The sequence below is a fragment of the Epargyreus clarus genome, unplaced genomic scaffold (genome assembly GCF_041222505.1).
Source record: "Epargyreus clarus isolate Ecla_fem2 unplaced genomic scaffold, WU_Ecla_fem_2.2 ptg000007l, whole genome shotgun sequence".
NCBI lineage: Eukaryota > Metazoa > Arthropoda > Insecta > Lepidoptera > Hesperiidae > Epargyreus > Epargyreus clarus.
Genome location: NW_027332215.1, coordinates 22,784,870 through 22,807,582, shown reverse-complemented (window position 1 = coordinate 22,807,582; position 22,713 = coordinate 22,784,870). Strand labels below are relative to the sequence as shown.

At 31.8% G+C, this 22,713-nt stretch overlaps 1 protein-coding gene across 5 annotated transcripts in view; it reads right to left on the bottom strand.

The window, feature by feature from the left end:
• Gyf (GIGYF family protein Gyf) overlaps positions 1-22,713 on the bottom strand; it is a 47,632-nt gene that overhangs the window by 3,404 nt on the left and 21,515 nt on the right. For 4 of the 5 annotated variants that reach the window (XM_073075171.1, XM_073075174.1, XM_073075175.1 and 1 more), the window contains 8 exons: positions 19,684-19,797; positions 3,200-3,550; positions 2,678-2,950; positions 2,366-2,446; positions 1,617-1,741; positions 1,455-1,527; positions 832-1,041; positions 281-361 (listed from right to left, as the gene is read on the bottom strand). In XM_073075171.1, the coding sequence (XP_072931272.1) occupies positions 281-361; positions 832-1,041; positions 1,455-1,527; positions 1,617-1,741; positions 2,366-2,446; positions 2,678-2,950; positions 3,200-3,550; positions 19,684-19,797 (1,308 nt within the window). The remainder of the gene's footprint in view (positions 1-280; positions 362-831; positions 1,042-1,454; positions 1,528-1,616; positions 1,742-2,365; positions 2,447-2,677; positions 2,951-3,199; positions 3,551-19,683; positions 19,798-22,713) is intronic. The other variant, XM_073075173.1, reaches the window with a different exon arrangement.

The window sequence follows — 22,713 nt, the reverse complement described above, 5'->3', positions numbered from 1 at the left end:
AATGATATCAATTTTCAATCTGCCCAGCACATCATCCCACGAAACCAGCTACGTTATGTTTCCAACGCCACCAAGCGTCCGGACGCCTCGCGACGCCTCGATAACTACGAGTGCATACGCATTATTATACGGCATGTTAATGTGCCACACGACGGAAGCAAATTTTAATGCTCGGAACAGCTTTTAACACCAGCACCAAATGTTAGCTACGCATTCCGATCGCCTCGTTACTCGGTCCGGTAATAAAGCGACCGAAATATAAATACAACAAATAGTATACCTGAATCTCAGCCAAACTCTGCCCCGACACGTTTACATTGGACGACTTCTTTTTGGCCCAACCTAGTCCGGCCTGCATTTCCTGTGACAATGTGAACTTACAGAAATAAAAATGTATACTCATACAGAACTAGTGACAATATACCCGAGCGGAATATTTAAATTAGGATTACACAACACTATATTGTACTCTGTATTGGCATGAAAAATCTACAAACGACAAAAGTGAACGAACATTAATCTTAAACATAGCAACCAAAGATGTGTCGAAGAGCCCCGTCTCAACTGTTATAAGTGGATATTTAAAAGAGTGGATCAACACAATAATAATAATCGTTATGCTATTAATGGCTGAAGTGATGATGACATTGTTGAATACCTGTCAAAATAACGAAATAAAATCTGTCCATAAAAATAATATATTACTCCGTTCCATTCAATTCTATAAATTGAACGGTGCAATAAACTATGTTTAAATGTACTGGTACCTGCGAATCGTTCTTGATCTAGTACATACTAAACCGCAAGGAAAAGAAACACATTGGTAATTACCTGCTCTCTCGCCAGCGTGGCAGCCTGTTGTTGCGCAATGATCTGCATCATTTGCTGTTGTTCCTTCATCTGTTCGACTTTCTTCTCGCGCTCGAGCCGCTGGATCTCCGCGAGAGTGAGCCCGTCCTTGCTGGTCGCGACCGCCTGAGTCGCCACGGCCGACCACGGTGCCTTCTTCGTAATACCCTCTTGACGTTGCTGTTGAAGCTCCTAATTGTAAAAGCTCTAGTTTTTAACGTAGCTAAATAAAAAATGTAACACACTAAAGTCTTTGCCCACATTCTAAATTCGGTTATATTATATGTGTAGGGCTCGCAGCGATGCTTAGGGCAAAGGCTTTATCGAACTAAATCGAAATTAATATAGTTATAAGGGAGTCGGAGAAAAACAACGTTCCTTTCTTGTAAGTAGTCAGAAGTGACATATATGTATTTTCTTTTAAAAATACAATAAAGTATAAAAAGGTAAAAATATATTAAACCTATCTCTATTGTCAGCCAGCAGCCAGAGGTAATCCACAATTAATACTTTTATTCAGACTACATTTTATCATAATTAATAAATACAATATATGGAGCATATAGTTAAATAGTTCGAATCTCTTTAATATTTAATTAAAATACCTGTGCTTTTTTGATGGCTTCGGCTATTTTTCGTTTCTTTTCATCCTCTTCGGCCAATTTTTCCTCTTCTTTCCTGTTACATTGATAAGATAACACATTTAAGTATAGATATCGTCATTTATCGAGCTATTCATATCATTAATTGTGGTTATTTGAACTTACTTTTTGCGTTCGGCTTCTTCTGCGGCAGCGGCAAAGGCCTTAGCTTCCTCGGCTTTCTTTTTATTTTCCTTAAGAGTGGTCTTATCTACCCCCTTTACGATGGTAAATCCATCTTTAATCAATTCCTGCATAATAATTTTATATTAAAACTCTAAAATAGATACAGGGAAATTGACCTCAGTGAAAATACAAAAACATGTACAGTAGGTATAATCAATATATATAAAAATCAATTGCTGTTCGTTACTCTCGCTAAAACTCGAGAACGGCTGGACCGATGTGGCTAATTTTTGTTTAGAATAATTTGTGGAAGTCCAGGTAAGGTTTAAAAGGTAAGTAAATATGAAATATATTTCATAAATAGATTCTGAGGCGGTACAAAGTATGCCGGGTCAGCTAGTAAAAGTCTAAAATAAAACTTCATTCGTATTAACAATGATGATGTTTTTCAACCTGTAAAGTTAGCTATCATATTATAACATGATATAGGCATGATGTGCCGCTGTTACATGTGACCCGGCAAACTTTATGTTGCCATATAAATAAAAAAATGTTAAGGGTGAACAACCCTTATCTCTTAAGGGCATGAAAATAGTTAGTAGCCGATTCTCAGACCTACTGAATATGCACATAAAATTTGGTGAAATTGGAAAAGCCGTTTCGAAGGAGTACGATAACTAACATTGTGACACGAGATATAAATATTATATTTTATATATAAAGATTAAGCTAATTAATATCAATCTAACCTTTTTCTCCTTCTCTTGCTCCTTCCTGGTTTGCTTCTCTTCTTTCTTGCTCTTGGTAGGCGACGACTCAACCGATCTTTTCTGTTAGGGATATTTTACAAAATGTATAATATTTCACTGTGCGTAAAACACTACACAAGTCACTACACAAAGTGATCCGATGATCGATTTGACGATTTCCCTTCGTAGGACATCAGAGTACATTATTCTTCTGAATAGAATTTCATATCTCAATCCTAATTTTAAAGAAATATACAAATGAGTACACTATTTTAGTGCACGCCAATAATCTACAGAAATAAATGTTAATACCTCTACTTTAGCAGGTAGTTCTTCTTCTTTATTTTTGACCTCGGGCACTTCTTCTTTCTTCTCCTCTTTAGCCTTCTTATTCTTTGCCTTCGTATTGTTTGTTTCCTTTTTAACAGATTTCTCTGTATCGTTCTTAGTTTGTTTAGGTTGTTTCTGGTCTGATGACGTTTTAACTTGAGGTTGCTGCAATTGAACGGGAGCCGGAACGGTAGGCGAAACTGATCTTGGAAGTTCCGGTGGCGACGGTTCTACTTGAAGCAGATCTTCTTTTAGCTAGTAAACATAAAATAAAAAGTTTCAAGAAGATGTTTTTAGAATAATCAGAATGAATTTTCAATTAACATTCATGAAAATAAAACACCTTTAATAACTTGTGTTGGCCACAAAATTATGAAATCACATTGCAGCAGACAGATTGACAGATTTACTCAGACCTGGACCCTAAAATAAATTGCAACAGTCCGGCCTGTGTGTGTTTTAGGTTGTTTTGCAAATATTGCCCATTTCAATTAACAAACTAACCTCAGTTTCTTCTGGTTCATCTTTATCTTCCGATTCCGGTTCCGGTTCCGGTTCCGACCGCGGAGGTGGGAAGGAGACTGGAGGCGCCAGTGTTTCAGACTGGATCAATTTCTGTAACTCCTCTAAATTTGGAGTGGCGCTTACATTTCTTGGGAAGGTTTCCTCGGGTTTATTACCACCTGTTGTCGTAGTGGCCGATGAGGTTGGAGACTGGTCGTTTATAAAAGATACGTTCGGTGGGGTAGGCAGATTTTGCGACGCTCTTAGTTGAGCCAAAATCTGATCTTCGGTTTTCATCTCCTTAGCTATCTCCTCGGGCAATAGAGAGTTGGAAGAAATTGCGGAAGCAGCCTGTGAATATCAATTGTTTATTTATAAAAATAGGGTACTTTTAGTCTTACAAAGTAGGCAAATAATTTTGAACAATACTTTTTTTTTAATTATAAATCATGTTCTAAATTTTTCCAATTCCTCTTCAAAAACATTATGAATAAATAAGTAAGAAACCATGACAAATTTGCTTCAAAATTAGGATTATATCCGTCTTACATGTTTTGACATAAAACTTTAGCCTACATTAAAAATTTTAATACATATTATAGTTATGTTTATAGCTATATTTGGAACTAGCTACGGCTATTAGGTATTACTATAAACGACTACTAACTAGAAAAGCATGGATAACGCGTCACTTATACCTCTAGTTAATTCAAAATGATTCTAGAATTATCATAACAAGATGTAATATGTAAATTATATATGAATATGAAAATAAGCCATTGTCAGTAACTTTGCCTTTTGTTAACATCCTGAGGTAAAAATATTTTTACTGAGATAATTCTTACATGTGCCTACTATTATCAGTTATATATCCGGGGGCTCGCAGCGATGCTTAGGGCAAAGGCTTTATCGAACTAAATCGAAATTAATATAGTTATAAGGGAGTCGGAGAAAATGCTTTATATTTTATATAACATTGTAAGCGTTTGGTTTTTATATAATTCTTATGAAATACTTATAAATGTATCTATGTATTTAACTTTTTTATACCCCTTAATTTATTAAAGGATTGAAAAGTTTTCAATATTTTTTACCAATGAATGACAATACGGAAGGTAGAGAATATCCCTTTCATTCATACGAGATTGACATTGAAATTTTGGACATTTCGCACAGAAGATTTGCATATCACCCTGTAATGCTACAGTTAGCATGATATAATCAATATCTCTTTGTGACTCACAAAGGGATAAAAATAGGGGCCAGCCCTCGAAACTTTCTGCGATTATTTGATCACTGTGTATAAAAAGGGTTAGGGAGAGTTAATCCCCAGGTAAAGCATTTTGTTATGTAGTTTGGAGCTTGGAGCCACTTTGCATATCTCATTCAGTGTTTTGCATTAGAACATTATCTACTGTTATTTAATGTGTTTTACGTATACATAGATATTACACGTACAAATGGTATTTAAAAAATCGCAGAGTATACGTAGGGGTCTCACATAAGCACTCATTTTATAATTTGCTCAGGCAGAATACTCTTTCGGTTCACTAATCAAAACAGTTTCTGTTTCATTTTATTAAACGTTACTTTATAAAAAGAAATCGACATGCCGATCGACATTCTTTTTCTTTTATATACATTCATCAGTCCATCAAAATAAATCTGGCTTTGCATAATTTGGCACTATAAACAATAGCAAATACATTTTATTGCTCGCAAAGACAACGGGACAGTTTAATAACTTTTATAGTGACGCTTCTTAAACTTTTAATGACCTAATCCCACATCTACTTCTATTTTAGTAATCAATAAGCTAATAGTTATATTTTTCGTGTACCTACATATTTAATAACATAAACAATAATTCCTTTTTTAGGACAAATTTCGTTTCATTTCATTAACTTTCATGAAATTTAGCATTACTCATAAGATCGTTAAATCCATTCTCGGATTTCGTAGGTACTTTGTAAATTTTCACTGATTGATATCCCTATTTGTTCATCAACCATGCCGCGGCATTCGTTACAAATACAATTTAAGAAAACTATAAGAAACATAAGGTCTTGCAGCAATGTTTTTATAACTTATTTTATATTACAAGTAGTACTAGTAAAGTAGTATCTACGTACCAAAGTGAAAAACAAAATGCAGAAATTGACTTGGGCTGCTACAGAACATTTTCTAGAGTGGTCAAGAGTCAAGGTGCAAATCCCAATAAATTGAATATTGACAAAATAGTTATTTTAATTTGAAACTACTCTTTCTGATACAAATGTAGGACCGAATAAAAAGACATAATAATTTGACAAGAATTTATTGAAATCACGTTTCGTTTTGGCCTAGGCCTCTACTACACAATAAGCTCTCTTTCTAATAAACCGAAAATGTATATATCTTTAACATTTATCACAACATTCAGATTTTGACATAGGATACATAAGGAATGTAATAAACCCGTAACACTGTTCACACAACACCGATGAAGAAAAATAGCGACACCCTATCGCTTACTATATATTATGAGCTAAACACGTAATTCTGACAGTATGCCTAACCTGAGACCTAAGGAACAACAAACTAGCATTAAATTTTCTGATTCTCCCCTAACAAATACGTACATCCTAAATAAAACATTGGATTGTTTAGAAAGTAAGTTCGTTTTAACTAATATCTAAACTAATTTTAAGCATATCCGACTTTTACTACGTTTATGCTAAATTTTATGGATGTCAACAAATTTGTGCATGAAGCAATAATACTACCAACAAATTATGAATGATTGTTAAATCAACATTAAAATGTGAAACGTGTACGATGAAAATGTGTAATTATTAAATGCTAACGCAATAACTGGTTCGCAAAACATGGTTACAGCAATTTCGATTTGTTTTGATAAAAAGCAGTTAGGTTTATTTAATATACATATAGTGTCTCGTAAAAAAAACTATGTATCGTTTTAACTTCTTCACGACTTTTCTTTTGCAAGAATACATAACTTTACTTTGATAATTACGTTCAATATCAAAATTGCTGTAACAATATTTACCTATATAATTACAATAATACAAATAAGTGAATATAGCTATAAATAATGTTAGTGTTAGTCAAAAACAAAATTACTTTCTAAACAGCATGTTATAAATAAATATTATTGATATTTATCAGTGCGAAGGATATCCTGTCGCCAAACTACTTATTTCTCACACAAAACTAACACACACGAAGAATCTGATACAAAGAAAATATCGTTAAGCTTTATATTAAGCACATGTCATGTCATGGTACGCTATAACTATAGAAGATTTCTTATTAAAAGACCCTATTACACGTTATCAAAATATGCGTTACGGTGGCACAAAAGAACTATCGTAGCACACATAAAATGTTGTATTTAAATATTTGTTAGTAAAACACAATACATACAATTGCAAAATATCGCAAGCACTTGTGGTCGCATAGCAATACTTAACGTGAAAAAGCTGCCACAAAACTAGCTTATAGGTAACACACATTTAAGTATTTCACATTTTCATACTATGCAGTGTCTCTCGTCACTTTCATATTTCTAACGAAAATGAAGGAGTTGTGTGATATTTAACACTATTCTTTGCACTGTTGTATAGAGCCGATTCATAATAACTAATTAAAATATATTATGACGCGTAATGTTGCAATTATTTATTTTGTCTATAACAGGCTGTGCCAGCAAAGTTATTAAACATCGGCCTCCTATCATCTAACATAAATTATCATAATAATTCTTCTTATGCAAAATCTAACCTAAAAAATCGCAAAGTTGTAGGACAAACAGAACATAAACTTCTATATTCATAACACAAAAAGTTGACCTTAGAATATTGCCAATCGGTAATGTAATACTTTTTAATAATATTTAAGTTATTAAGACACATTATATTTTGGAATCTACTTTAATTAGTTGTGAAGAAAGTAAACAAAGATCCCTGGAGGGAGAGTTCGAAAATTATCTCAAAAGTATAATATTATCAATTATTATCTTAGTGAATGAATTATAATCATTCTATATTATCTTATCATAAATATACATAAATAATGAATCATCATAATTATTATTTAGGTTCACGTATAGATATATATATTGTTATAAATAAGCATAAAACCCACCCAAAAATTTAAAATACTATCAAAGAGGTGAATATTTTTAAAATGTTACTTTATATTATAATCTACCTTAATATTAGCCTAGCCTACAACCCCTAAAATTTGGGTTGTTACGAAAGCCTTAACTGTGGTTTTTGAAAACGAGAAATTATCAATACATATATAGATATTGGTTTTAATTTTTATTATTAAAAGACTATTGTTATTCTGTCAATACTTTTAAATGAAAGCAGGATTAGAATTATATTGTTAGTAATACATCTATATAATACTTGTTTTAATATGTATATTTAAAAAACAAATATAAAGAAGGACCAATTTAAATTATTGTATTTTAAAATCCGTCAATATAATGAAACTCATATATATACCTTAGGATTAAATGAAGTTTCCATGCAATTACCTACAGCTACTCTATTATGAACTCTATACTTGAAAATATGGAAAAAAAATAGGTACGGACAAAATATTTATGGTGTTGTCTCGTACAACGCTAGGGTAGACCGGCTTATCAATTTGGCACGAAACATAATTACTAACATAGAACTAATTTAATCTTTAAAACTAATTTATTACGATCTGCAGAAAACTTACGACTACAAATAAAAATTTAACATTCATAGTGTCGATCTAACATCGTTTATACTATTATGCTTTAATCCTAATATCCTAATTAAGAAACAAAGTGAAATAATTTGTCAAATTTTCCAGCAGCTTTTCGGTTACATGTACAAACAGTCAAATAAACTACCGATCCTTAGTAGAAGGAGGGGCATCTAAAATCAATACATTGCCCATGTCCAAAGGGCCAGTTGCCTACTTATTGACAATTATAGCACTGCCCTAGTTGCCATCCATGGATCAATAGATATAAAATATTCAGTAGCAAAGTATGGTGACCACATAATGACTTTAATGCATATAGTATTGAAATAATTCTAAATTCTATGAGTTCTTAAAGCAAAAAAATACTTAAACAATACTCATCCGTTAATAATAGTAGTTATAATACCTTATCATAAATATCTATCCAAATATATTAAGAAGAAATTAGGCTTCTACGACACGTGTAAATCTTTATGAATAGTAAATATCATTAATCTTAAACGCATGACTCCGTTTCATTAGAAATAGTAACTATTTACAATAGTCATATTAAATATCAAATAGAAAATATAGGTCGGTAGAAAGTCACAGGCGGATTTACACCACTGGCGAAAATTTTTTGCAAAATAAATGGCAGTTAAAGGCAAAATAATCATTAGAAAATATGTAACACTATAACATGTCATACGACATACGCTTAAAATCTACTGCATTTATTTTCATTACTCTCCAAATATTACATATATTTGGTATGTTAATATATCAGAACGAAAACTTCGAGAAAGATGTTCGAGCCTCCACCTATATGACATGTTCCCTTCTGTTACTTCGAATGAAATAGTGACAAAATAACTAAATAGTTCATACCGCGTAGGATCCAGTGCATCGAGCGAGGTCAAAGGACTGAGCCCGTCCAAGAAGTCCACTGTCCACGCGTTATTCGCGTAATAAGCTCACAATACTCTGTAATGACGCGTCAACTGCTTGCAATAGGCTCGCTTAAACGAACTTCCTATGCATATTTACTGCGCGCTCAAATTGTATCTGAGCGAGCAGCATTGTTACATGATAAAATCTCGACCCGAGGTCGTGAAGCAATTGATGGCATCTTCGTATCCCATTGTAGTTAATATCTTCACGTAAACGTGGAAACATATGTTTTGAACAATATTGTAACCTAACTATTTTTCTCTGGATTTTATCATAGAATTAGATAAACCTAATAATTTAAATGCCGAAGTATACTTTGTACATACACGGCATTGCCATAAATTTAATTTTTGTGTATAAATAAAAATAACCTCACTCAGTGTAGGTTTTATGAATATTGTTTATATTAAACGTTTTAACGCTCCCTACATTCACAGCCCACACTAGGAATCCCTGTCGTGGGTATCGAACCTACATATAAAAATACGCATACTCTCACATCCAAAAATTTAATTCCATCACTTAGATGTCAGTATATCTGGGATAGAATCCGTATTTACTGCGTGTAAGACAACCTACGCCACACAGCTATTTATATATTTTGCACCGTGCGAGGAGCAAATAATTTTACGCCCAAGCTCCTTAAAAGATTAAAATTTTGGGGAATACTAAATATTTGAGAAAGAAACGCGTTCAAATGTAAGAAATAACGAGAACGTATTACATAAAATATCACATTAGCGTCAGATATCAAGACGGATTAAATTTTCTCACTAAATATATTTTGACTCATTACATTCCATGGTATACCTTTTAGGTATATCTTTGTATGGTATGGTATAACTTTTAGGTATACCTACTAATCACTGGTCATTAATGGTCAACCAATCAATGGTAGTGACCAATTCTTGCTCCCACTGCTTTGATAATGTGTATTTTACACATCGACGTAGACGAAATATAACCACATTTAAACCATAACTAATAATAGAGACTCTTTCATATTAAAGGCAATATCTCCCTTTTTCAAATGTATATAGACTGATAGAGAGCAATAAATTTAATTCCGAAACATCTTAGAAAATAATTAATATTTCTTTAATAACAACTAGACAAAATTTGTAGAAATTTAAAATTTCATCATAAAGATAAAGTCGGCCATGGCCCATTACAATGTAAAAAGGTAGAACAATAATATTTTTAGTGAAATTGGTTCTCAGCAAGCGTGTAAGTTAGTTATGCGCTGTGTACATCAATAGTGATTATTGATAAAATAAACTATTATCAATTAAATACGATCACAATAAATGTGTAATAAGTATAATTAAAATTAATTACTTTAAGTTTAGCACTAAAAGATCATTCATAAACAAGTCCTCAAATAACCTGTTTTCATATTATTCTTGCTTACAATATCCTTTATAACACACCCGAACACTATACCTAATCTAATTTAATACCTTCGGTATATCGATCTTACGTAATTTTAATATTACTTCATACTTTGGTAACTTTGAAATTACATCACATTTTAAAGTGTTCCCTAACCCCAAAGTCTAGAACATGTCTTCCAATATCCTTTCGCAGTCTTTAAAATCAATATCAGTCTTAAAAGTAACAGCCTACCTTATTCCAAACAACCTAAATACGGAATGAAGACAGAATTTATATTAGTAGGGTATAATGTAATACAAAATGTATTTTTATAAAGGAAAGGAAATACTTTATGTTCTGTAGCCTGTCCTAGACATATCATATCATATTGCAAATAATCATTAACAAAGCTCATAAATTAAATAAGTAATAAAGCTACGTAGCAATCGGAAGAATAGGCGTAGAAGATTACACCATACCGGAGTCATGCTTAACTTTTATAATCACATTTAATATTACTTTAAAATTAAAGTGCCTACTCATTATTTTCTTTTGTCTCTTGCTTTCAACATTTATCTTCGACTCTAAGAGAACAAGTAAACATGATCAATAAATTACATGATGTTTCCTGCACATATACTATAGCTATACGTGGATATTGTCCCGAATATATACGTAGATATTTTGAAAGTCTTCGGATCTTCTATCTGTGACGCAGTTGATATCGACTGTTACTTAAATATATTTTAACATATTACTTTTGCACTTTTTATTTATCTTCGTCCTTTGGCGGTTTTATCATTCCATTTGACGCATATTTATTCCTGAAATATAATTCCGGGATATAGCTACAAGTAGTACGTATACACAATTCGTGGTTGTACAAGATTGGCTCTAATTTTCATATTACTGAAGCATAGCAGTTCTAATAATATTAATACATTCTACCCTGCACAACTCTTTTCAATGCACTTAATTCGTATCATGTATCTGTATAGCACTGTGTGGCTGTCCACGTGAATTTGCTCCCCTCGTGCCTTTCCCCCTGTTACAATCAAAGTAAGTGGTAAAGTACTTTGTTTGTGGACATGACGGACAACGTCCATAATATCCAATATTAAGAAACCGGTGAGTTACGATCAATTTTATATTTTAATGGTGTCGTTGGAATTTCTTTTGTATAAAGAAATACATGCGATGTTGTAAGGGATCTGCAGTTAATTTTGGTCAGCTTAAGAAGCACGATGAGTTGCGCGGATAGCGTGGGTAAAATCAAATTATTTAATACGTTTGAAGAAAGTACACGAAAAGGAAACCTTTGAAATATCTGTAATCAAGATAAATTGGTACATTTGTGTAGGATCGTCAAAACATTTAAATATGAAAATCTTAATGAAAAATTAAAGCATCTAGGATATTTATCAACGTTGTGAAGTGATGTACTATCTTGTTCGGTTAACATTCGGAGACTTAAATATGAGGAAAATTTCGAAAGGGCAAACGAAGTTCTAAGGAGCTTTAATGTAAATTAATACATACATGTCCATAAAACTAACTGGATTAAAATCCTCTTTTACTCATAAGATTATGACACAGTTTCCATTTCCACGGGATATCAAGCTGACCTATTAAGAACGCGCTTCGCAAGACCATCGTAACAGGTATACTTATAGTATAAATAACAACATGGTCCCACGAACTATTAAACGTAACTATTTAAACCTTTTATAATAAAACATAGTTATTTATTCATTAACGAAAATTTAAGAAATTAACGATGTTATATGTGTTTTCTCCCCAGCAAGTTATAAGTATGCGTTAGCATTTAAACTATTGTGTCCAAGACAAATGAGAGCCAATCTTACAAAACCATTCATAATTCCATTATCGAAGGGATGAGTGACAATAAAACACCCTAAAACCACTCTTAAACAAAGAAAAACTCAAACAGGGTCCCGTAATATTTTAGGAATCATGATGGACTAAAGTTTTAATTTTCGTTCAGCCATGGCGAAACGTACTATTTGTGTTTATCTGCGAATATTTTGTATGTAAAAATGCAACAATATATATAATATATACACACAATATATAAGTACGGTATTTTTAAATACAATAGCATAGTATAATTATCTTTGAACAAATTAAAATTAAATAAAAAGAAATTAAGTAATGAATTCTTATATATTTATGGCATATACATAATAATAAAAAATAAATAAAGGAGACAAAATCATTAAAATAAAATGATAATTAGAAATATATTTATTATAATTTAATTAAGTGAAAGAAATCAGAATTATAGAGTGTAAACCCTATTCACTTTCTTAAGATGATGGTCTACGAAACCTTTGCCTTCACTGTCTGAAATTAAATTTAATTACCTATTTTTATTTGTTCCTTTAGCAGTTTAGACCATAGATATTGGATGACAAATATTCTCAGTCTATGCTTCAGAGTTTGAATGTTTAAAGCGCTAGTTCATATAAGGTAGTTCTAACGTAAGCATTGCTAAAAATGCATTCGACACATTTATTATCCCAGTAAAAGCTACCGGTTAGACCTAATGTGAATTGGCGCTTAAATAATAATTGGCCAAGTGCAACTCGCACACACAGGGTTTTTAACCACCAAATTTTTATTTGGCCTAAGATCCCAATAGAAGTCGACCTTCATCGAGCTGGTTACTGAATGAAAAGATTTTTATATCATAGGTATTATATTAAAAAATCAGTTTAAGAGTTTGACGCAGCTCTTAAGAAAAATATTCGACTGGAATGCGAAGTGTTACCGGCGGAAATGTTAAGGAAAGTCGTGGAAAATAAGATAAAAGGGGGAAATTTTGAATCAACGCTGGTGGAAGACACTTGACAGATATCATTTTTTCTAATAAGCAAAAAAAAGTTCAGGTAAAGATTTTTATTACTCAATATCCCTTTTTTTACCAGTACAAAAGTTATTCAAAAACAAAATAGGGTGAATAATTTTGCGCCACCCTGTATAAACGGGTAAACAAGTTGGCCTACCCAAGGTTTGTGATAGGAAATAATAGTGAATCTAACGTTTGCATATTCTATAGGCATCATACTTTCGATTCGTACGTAATTTGTCTATTAACCAAACCAGTGAAGTGTTTAAGAAAAAACAACATTTTTAATCATATTTGGGACTGAATTTTTTTAGTCAAGCCATATACATATTTTTGACATATTTCATTTGGTATAAAAAAACGTTTCATCCATTAACCGACTCGATGAAGGTTGTCCTTTACTAGGATTTAGTAAAGTATTTTCTTTTATTTTTAGTTGAAATCATAGCAGTTATAGAAGAAAATTCTATTAAGTTTTATTATTTAAATTTACACAAATCGACCAACCACATTCAGATACGTATGCTAATTGGTACATTGTATTTGTATTAGATTAAATGACGTCATTTTAATCGTGTCCAAAAGAGATAAGGATAGTTAAGATGTTGACAACGATTTATGTCTACTGACCCGCAAGTGCGTCACAAGCTTAAGAGCTCTGATAAAATATAACATTCAGAGCAGGTGACTTTAGGTAAATAATAAATATAATGAAAAGTATTCGTGTATTTTTCACAAGGAATTATGGGGGCATTGCTTTCCTTGACCTTCGTATAATCATAAAATTCACATCATTTTAAATTTAGGACACAAACGCAGCGAAGGTGATATAATTAATTCATGTTTCAACAATATAACTGAACCCGACGGGCGGTAAGCATGCGCGCACCGTGCACTATCGATTTTCTGCGTTTGTCCTTGAATCAATTCGACGCCAAGCCCTTTGGTCTATCAGGATCAACTAAATGTATGATGTAAACTAATTATTATATAAAACAAAAGCTCTTTCCATTATTTTCCTTTTTGGAAATCTGTTTTATGACATTCTCGAAACATATCCCATCTTATTTATATGGTTTGCCGCTAGATTGCTTCTCAACAGCTCTCTACCCGGCCGTTATAAACGTAAAATAATAATAAAGTATTTAAATGCTTATGATATGTATGTCATACAAAATAATAAACTCTTACAATAGAAAGGAAATTATCCCTACTAACAGCCGTTGAATTTACTACAAAATACTTCCATACTTAGACGCCCCTTTTGACGGAAGTGATTAGGCAAATAGCCTAAACCTGCACTTCACAAGCGGTTATTAGATAAAGCTACTAAGTGAGACTCGTTTGAAGTTTCTAATGTTCACTTGGTCATACTCGTATCGAATTTATCTGGCTTTTTAAGTTTTTTGCAAATAACATTGACAAGTAAGTTTAAAGTACGTAGTACAAACTTTCGTGACTCGATTCCAGTAACACCACCGAAGCAACTATTGCAGCCTCGTAACAATGCAGTGCTAAACGTTTCTTTATTCTGCAGGATGTGGTAAGGGAGATTTTTGTAAGAGTCATTTAAACTCAACGCTCAGGGTTAGTAACGCACCTGTGGCCGACATCATGTGAGACTTCAATCCTATCCGACGTTGACTATACACACCTACAGAAACGAGTAGCAAGTTATCATCAATTGTCCAATATGTTACATACTCGCTTGAGTGCTTGACATTACCATTGTTGCTATCGTGTTATGGAACTCGAAATAGTTTCCAAAAAAATGTTAACGTGATTTTAAGAACTTTGGCTAAGTATGCTAAATATTCACGGCATAACTACATTATGCCGTAATGAAAAGGACCATGTTTCCCAAAATGCATATAGATTCAAATACATAAATAAAAAACTAAACATACATCAATCAATACATCCCAAAGCAAACTTTATATGATTGAATCCGGCGACAGTTAATTTTGCATTCGAATCAGTTCCAGACGGAACAGGTCAAACCGGTTCAAGGGACCTCTTTACGGAGTACATTGTCAATAATTCATATAATACTTTGTATAACATTGATGTGAAAGAAATATGCACTACCCTCAGACCGAGATCACATTTCTTGTCACCCACTCATTTGTACATAAAAATATTCTATAAGCGAGTGAACACCGATAGAGTCGGAATCGGCGAAAAAGAAAACAATAAATTATAAAACTACTATTACTATAAAACACTAAAATCACACAAGGAAAGTCATTAATTGTGACGATCCTGGGGATCTGAGGAAGATGGGACAAAATTTTTAATAATCGTATATTGTCACCGATTCCTGGTCAGTGTTCAAAATGTTGAATTAATCTGACCGTTCAAAGTGGGTAAACATTTCATATCAGTTCAAATATTCCGTTGCATTTTATGAGGTTGATTTGTAAGTATTTATCTGGATATAGTAGATACTTATTATACTTATCTAGATACTTACAGATCAAGCTCATAAAATCTCCCGGACCAGTAACTCCCCTTAATATACGCAACGATTTAAGTATTACCTGAATGCTTAATTAACAAAAGTAAATAATACAGCAAGTATAATATCGTTACTCATCTAGTTTGCATTTTATGCAATGAAACTCCGCAAATGAACATTGCCAATATTTATACTTATATACATAGATTAGTAAAGATTACTCGCTCCTAACAAGAAAATGTAACCTATTGACAATTGTCACTGTCAATTATGTTTGAAAAATATTAAAAAAAAATAGTTTTTAGATCATTTACGAATGAAACGATATTTCTTCGCACTTTTTCTTCGATTTCGTATCTTAACTGCGCATGTCGGCATTATTCCGCGTAAATTACATCATGACAGCCATTAAACGGCTGACAGAAGTCAGCTGTTTAAGTCATTTAATGGCTTCCTTCAATTACAAGGCGGTGAGATATCTATACATATCTATGCTTATATCTTATACTTTTTCATTTCTGTTATTCATTTTTCATGTTATCGTTGAAATTACGATAGTAGTTCGTAGTAGTCGTTTAAGCTAGTTATGGTGTTTCAAATAACATAAATAGATACTATCAAACTAAGAATAAATGGTGGATGTGTATATTATTACCCACTATTAGGTTGCTAGAGATTAAATATAGTTTAACCAGAAAAAAGAAATAGATCTTTCGCATGTACTATTATTATTCAAATTTAAAGTATTCATTTACACATAGTATTATTAGTGAAAGTGTTCATTCACGAAACATAATAAAAAATGCAATAAATATCCGGAATTCACTACCCGTAATACATACTTAATACCCAAAACCAAAATAAAGAAAAATGATTTGTAATAAAAACGGAATTGCGCAGATTTTACCTTTAATATGAAAAAATGTCAAGATCAGAGCAAAAATATCTACAAAATACGTACTTATTTATGTGTCCTTACCTCACAGAAAAACATTCAAATTGTGAACATTTCTCGCGATTAAACGTTAATAAATACTGCTTATAATAAACTTACTATTTTCTGCATTTCGTTTCATAATTCATAATTCCTGTCGTAAAAATTAAAAGTGCTATTGTCAATTATTCTATACCGAATAAAAATTAATGTGTTTCATTAATTAATAATAAACTTACTATTTTCTGCATTTCGTTTCATAATTCATAATTCCTGTCGTAAAAATTAAAAGTGCTATTGTCAATTATTCTATACCGAATAAAAATTAATGTGTTTCATTAATTAATAATAAACTTACTATTTTCTGCATTTCGTTTCATAATTCATAATTCCTGTCGTAAAAATTAAAAGTGCTATTGTCAATTATTCTATACCGAATAAAAATTAATGTGTTTCATTAATTTTTATTGGACAAGTGCGAGTAATGTGGAAAAGTATTCAAAAGCGAAACCCTAAGCATCCGGTGTGATTCCTGACCTAATTAAGTGAATCCGATAAATCGATTGCAGGCAGTATAGAAAAATATGTATATTAAGATAATTATAATCAATATGCTCAATGTATACAAATTATTACACTATACTAATTTTGCTAAGAGTAGTCTAGAACCGTGCAAAACAGCCTCGCAGTCTTTAAGATTCAGTGTTTCTAAAATGAGGTAATTTGGATAAATTGAACAAAGTAAATACTTAAAGACAACGTAGACTGTAATTAATTCAAAAATAAAAAGAAAACCTAGGGGACATGAACACGCACCTAATGATTTTAAAATTCAAATTTATTATAAGACGCACACTAATTAATGGGTTTACTTCACACATATTCAGGTGCCTATATTGAAAAGACACTGACGTGTCTCACATGTCAGCAATACCCCGCGCCTAGTAAAAATCGGATATTTAGTAGTAAATACTGATGAAAAACTATAAGTGCATTTTGAATTTATACATTCATTTGGTTATCGAAGCAGATAAGGAATCATGAGCATTGAGCGGTGTTAGAATATTGTACTAGGCGAACCTCCGAACGATATAATCAGCAAATACTTGAAGTCGCTAGTGCAAAACAGTTTGTGCATATAAATCTAAATATCTAGCAATGATAATCTTGAGACGTGGCAGAGGGCACTCGCAAGCTTGTGAATATTCGTTGTTGTGAATATTCGTTGATGGTGCGCCTAAACGTTATGTTATTGGTGCGAAGGCTGCAATATATCAAAGTGTGGTATGGCATTTCCAGGCGATTGGATAAATATATATCTAGCTACTACATTTTTGTACAATTTGGCGATATTCTTCAACACCCCAATATATACATATAAACCTATGAGTTGAAACCCATTATAACAAACAAATGTGATAGATATTGTCCGCATTGACTTTTTAAGGAAGTATATGAAAAATATTTCTGGAAAATAACACGACGTATTTAATCAAACGCCGGCAACGTATGCTAGCATTGTATATTTTAGAAAAACCCAAGTTACAATTTTACTTCCATAATATATTACTTACCAGGAATTTACAGAAATTCATTAATAACATTTCGTAAAAATAATTTTGAATTTACGTAGGATTTTTTGTAGATAGTGAAGGCTAAATACTTATTTGAAGTATTACCAAAACTTCTAAGATGCAATAAACTGCTTTCTGATTTATTTATAATTTTGTATAAACAGCTATGTTATATAAATTTATCGATGTTGTTCATATACAAAGTTGAAATTTTTACCGTTTCTCAAAAATATAGAGCCACAGACAAATAGCACTATATCATAAAGACACAACTATGTCTTTTTATCTCAAATAAATATTTCCTACAAAAGTTAAAATTATTAAAACAATTTCAAATCGAAAAATATCCCAAACATAACCTTAAATAAAAAATAATAATTCATAAAATTAAATAACAAAACTAAAAAAATAAAACAAAGTAATATTGCTTTTCACATTGCACAAAGGTAATTACCACGAAAGCGAAGCCACGGGCAAAAGTTAGTTAATAGTTTTAGGATGCGTTTTATGAGTCGTCATGATTCCTTTAAATACTAGAGGCATTCTGTGAAACAAAATTCGACAAATGCAATTAATGAATGATTATGAAATTAAATTATTAGTTAAAACTAACGCGTTACCATGACTTTATAAAAGTTGTTTCGAAATCAAAATATGTTAACAAAACAGTTAAAAAATTGCAACGTCGAATTTTGAGAAAACAAAACACGATATGCAGATAATCTTTCTTTCGTATTAATAAAAAATAAACAGTGCATGAGTTTCTGTATTATAACCTATGTGCGAAAATATACTACCTACACCTAACAATTATGAATCTAATTACCTCGAAAATAAATAGTATATAAAACTATCAAAATGTGCAGATATAAGTGTACTAAAGGAAATGCTGTCAAACTGCAAATTAGTTGAATAATTAATACAAAGAACACGTCGTTATTAAAATCACTTTTTCATGTTAAATTACTAATATTGCTAGCTTTTATCGATTATATTTGTTGCTTGCGAAAGTTAAAAGCGTCGTTGAAATAAATAGAAAGTTATAAATGTAATGTAAAAACTATGACTTTAGTACATTTTACATGTTATATAGAAATAATTTAGATTATGATAATGGTAGTTATTAAAAAGGTATAGATTTTTGACAATGTAGCTATTTTTTTCCTTTAAAAATACTATTTAACATTTAGAAGTGTCTGTTACTAAGACATTAAAAGGGCAGTAATGCATTAAATAGTTTGGTTTTGATTATCTGCATAACGCGAGAAGAGGTGGAATAACTAATTCGAGATCTGTTTAAAATAACATGAATTATACATTTCATACGTTTGTTAAAACGACAACCAAAGACCCTTGCAATATTAAAATGTATATATAAACAACAATATTAGACAATTACTCCCAAACAAATAAAATGGAAACGCCGGTAAATTTATGGAAGGGGTGTTGTATCAAAGTGTCTAAACAAACTTCATAACAAATTGTGAAATCTGTTCATAAATTTTACTACTTGGTGTTCGTTCTATTAGCGCATTTTAAACAGAACTCTAAAATCAAAAAATAATTACGGCATATTAAGAGGGGTAGATTTCTTACCTGCGGCTCCCAGAAGAACATTGGGAGGTTGTTAATGCGAGACTCGTTGCGGTGGTCCATCTGCTGCATCCAGATCAGGTCCGCGGCGGGCGCCGGCTGGGTCCACAGTGAATCCTGGGAACATCGTTAATTATTAAAACACATATACAAATATCACATCTAGTTTTTACAACACAAACTCCCACATATAAACATCGATCTACGAACACATTCAGTCAAGTTTTTCGTTAAATCATAAGTAACATTTTATCTGTTAAATGATTATGAGTCATTTATATATTTTATAAACATATAAAACTCACGTTTGTACTAAGCACAATATGGCTATTGTGCGCAAATTGTGACCATAACACACACTTAATTATGTTGAATAAATGATATAGATTAATTAAAAAATATTTGGTAATGTAAAAAAAATAAGTGAATGATAGATCTAATGTGTCATTGTGTGTAAATGAACCAGTTGCAAGCAATAAATGTAATGATTTCAATAGTATTCGCATAAATCATTAAGACACTTAATTTTAACTTGAGAAACTTCCTATTTTAACAAAATCTGTAATTCACTGGCATGACACCACGGGGCAGAAAAAGTAATTTAAATAATCTCTATATTCGACTGACATACATACGATACTGAATAGCTACAAATATTTAATGATAAGTTGATATTTCAGCGACTCGTGGTTTGAAAACGCAAACTGCCAAGGTTGGCAAGGTTTATTAAAACTCACTACATATCATTATATAAACCACATTCAGCTTCAATTAGCATGTACTCACTATATAATGTCACGCAATTTAAAAACGTCGTATGCACAATGTTATTTAGAAATCAATGTTGTAAGAATCTAATGAATTCGATGTAAGGTTGTACAGTACCCATGTTAAACTATTCTTTAGGTACTATCCAAGTAGATTATTCCTAAGAAGTGTGTACTTCGTACGATAAATATTTTCAAATAAATGACTTAAAATTAAATTTACCGGATCATGAGTGATGATGCTCAGCTCCGTAAGCACATTCCACATGGGACGCTTGTTTTAAAAATATGAATGTGTTATTATTTACAAAAAATGGGCTTTGTTATTAGTAGCAAACGAAAATGATGAAACGATCCGGTACGTTCATATTAAAAGCAATAAAGTTGATAGCATATTACTCCGCAAGCAAGAAGGCGCAAGCAATATATATATACATAGTTCCAAACTCGAAAGGCTAAGTTTTGCACTTCCTGTACATTCGCAAATATTTGAGTTCAGAGTATCATAGTCCTAAACATACATATATACGTTACACGAGGGAATAGAATTTTATGAAGATCATTTTTTGTAATAATTGAGATAAATGCGAAAAAATACTTCAACGTGGATATAACGCGGTAAGATTTAGAAGATTTTTATTGCCGTCTTTCTTGTAAAAGGCTCTTTTATCATCTTCATCGTGATGTCAATTTAAATACCATCACGACCATTAAACACGAGAGTTACCACTAAGATTTAATAGTCATTAAAACAAGCTACCGAATCTCTTGTGGCTAAATTTGTGGACTTCTATAGATTAGTATTAGCAAAAGTTAAGATAAATGTGGGAATATTGGTTGGTTGTTATTAGATTTAAATAGGAAAGGGGACCCCCCCCCCCCATGCGCCAGCTCAATTTTTAAGATACCAAGCTCAAATTTTAGGAGTTTTTTTTTGTCACTCAGACTTAAATGACGCAATGTGGAAAAAGGCAGCATCACTATACCAATGCTTTCTACTTCAATTTTGTTACACATGCCAGTCGGTACTTCACTAAAGACTCATCTTCAGTTGTTATTAGTTTGCAATCTACTCATTCATCCAAAACCTAAAAAAATCTACTGTATACGAAATTTACATCAATTTTGTAAGAATTTACGATAACGCACATTATATGTAAATGCATTGAATATATCGGCTGGTCAATCATGCATATGCAAGAGTGCGAATTTCATTTTTAAAGGAGATTCGGCAAATTTGTATGGATGGCGTCATTACCAGTGTGGCCCTTAATGAAACTATCTCTCTAGGTTGGTCCTAAGTCCTTCAAGACATCGAGAATATATAATTTCTGCCAGATTTATAAAATAACAAAATTATTGCGCGTGTATTTTTTTCTACTATATTTTTTAAAGTATTTTACACAAATTGGTAGTATAAAGTTCTAAACACTCTACCGCAAAGCCAAAGGGACGACGTCACCCTTTTTACACTAAAATCGATAGGTGAAGCTATTGAAGAGAATATATGGTCATCAGTCGATGTATACAGGCTAAATTTTCAACTATCGTAATCTGGCTAGATCAGAAATTTTAAAACCTCAACCGAATATATTCGTTATTTACATTAAATTTCTGCAAATTTGTCCAATCTCCATTACATACAACAATATTGTAATCTACTGTTCCATTACTTACATTGCATTAAATAATAAATTATTAGTGAACATTTAAGCAAATAAAAAAATACTAAAGCTATAACATAAATAAGATTTGTTGTATCAATTCAGACACAATAACAATTTAATCATAATTATACGCTGATTCATAATTCGAGATGTAATATGTATTTACAATGTTTTTTTTTTGATGAGTTAATGAGTTATACACTATCAAAAAATTACCGGATATTAGGCCAAACTGTGAGATGATAAATCCGTACAATTTTTGCCTACGATGTAAATATACGTCACCAAATAACACATATTCCGTGCCCTGGAAAACAAGTGGATTCGGGGAGACGCCCTTACTCAGCAATGGGACAACAATTGCAACAATTACGGGATCCTGCACATTGAAATCATATAGGAGAGGAATAGTTTATATTTAATGGAAGTGTAAGGAAGAAGCATCACAATGAAACTGAAATTAATCAGATTGTAAAATAGACTAAGAAGATCTGAAAATTCAATCGCGACCTATATCATAATACCTGAGATTTTACGAAGGACCGTTCATCATTTGAATTTATGGAAGTAGCTTAAACTTAGAAGCCGATATATTCTAC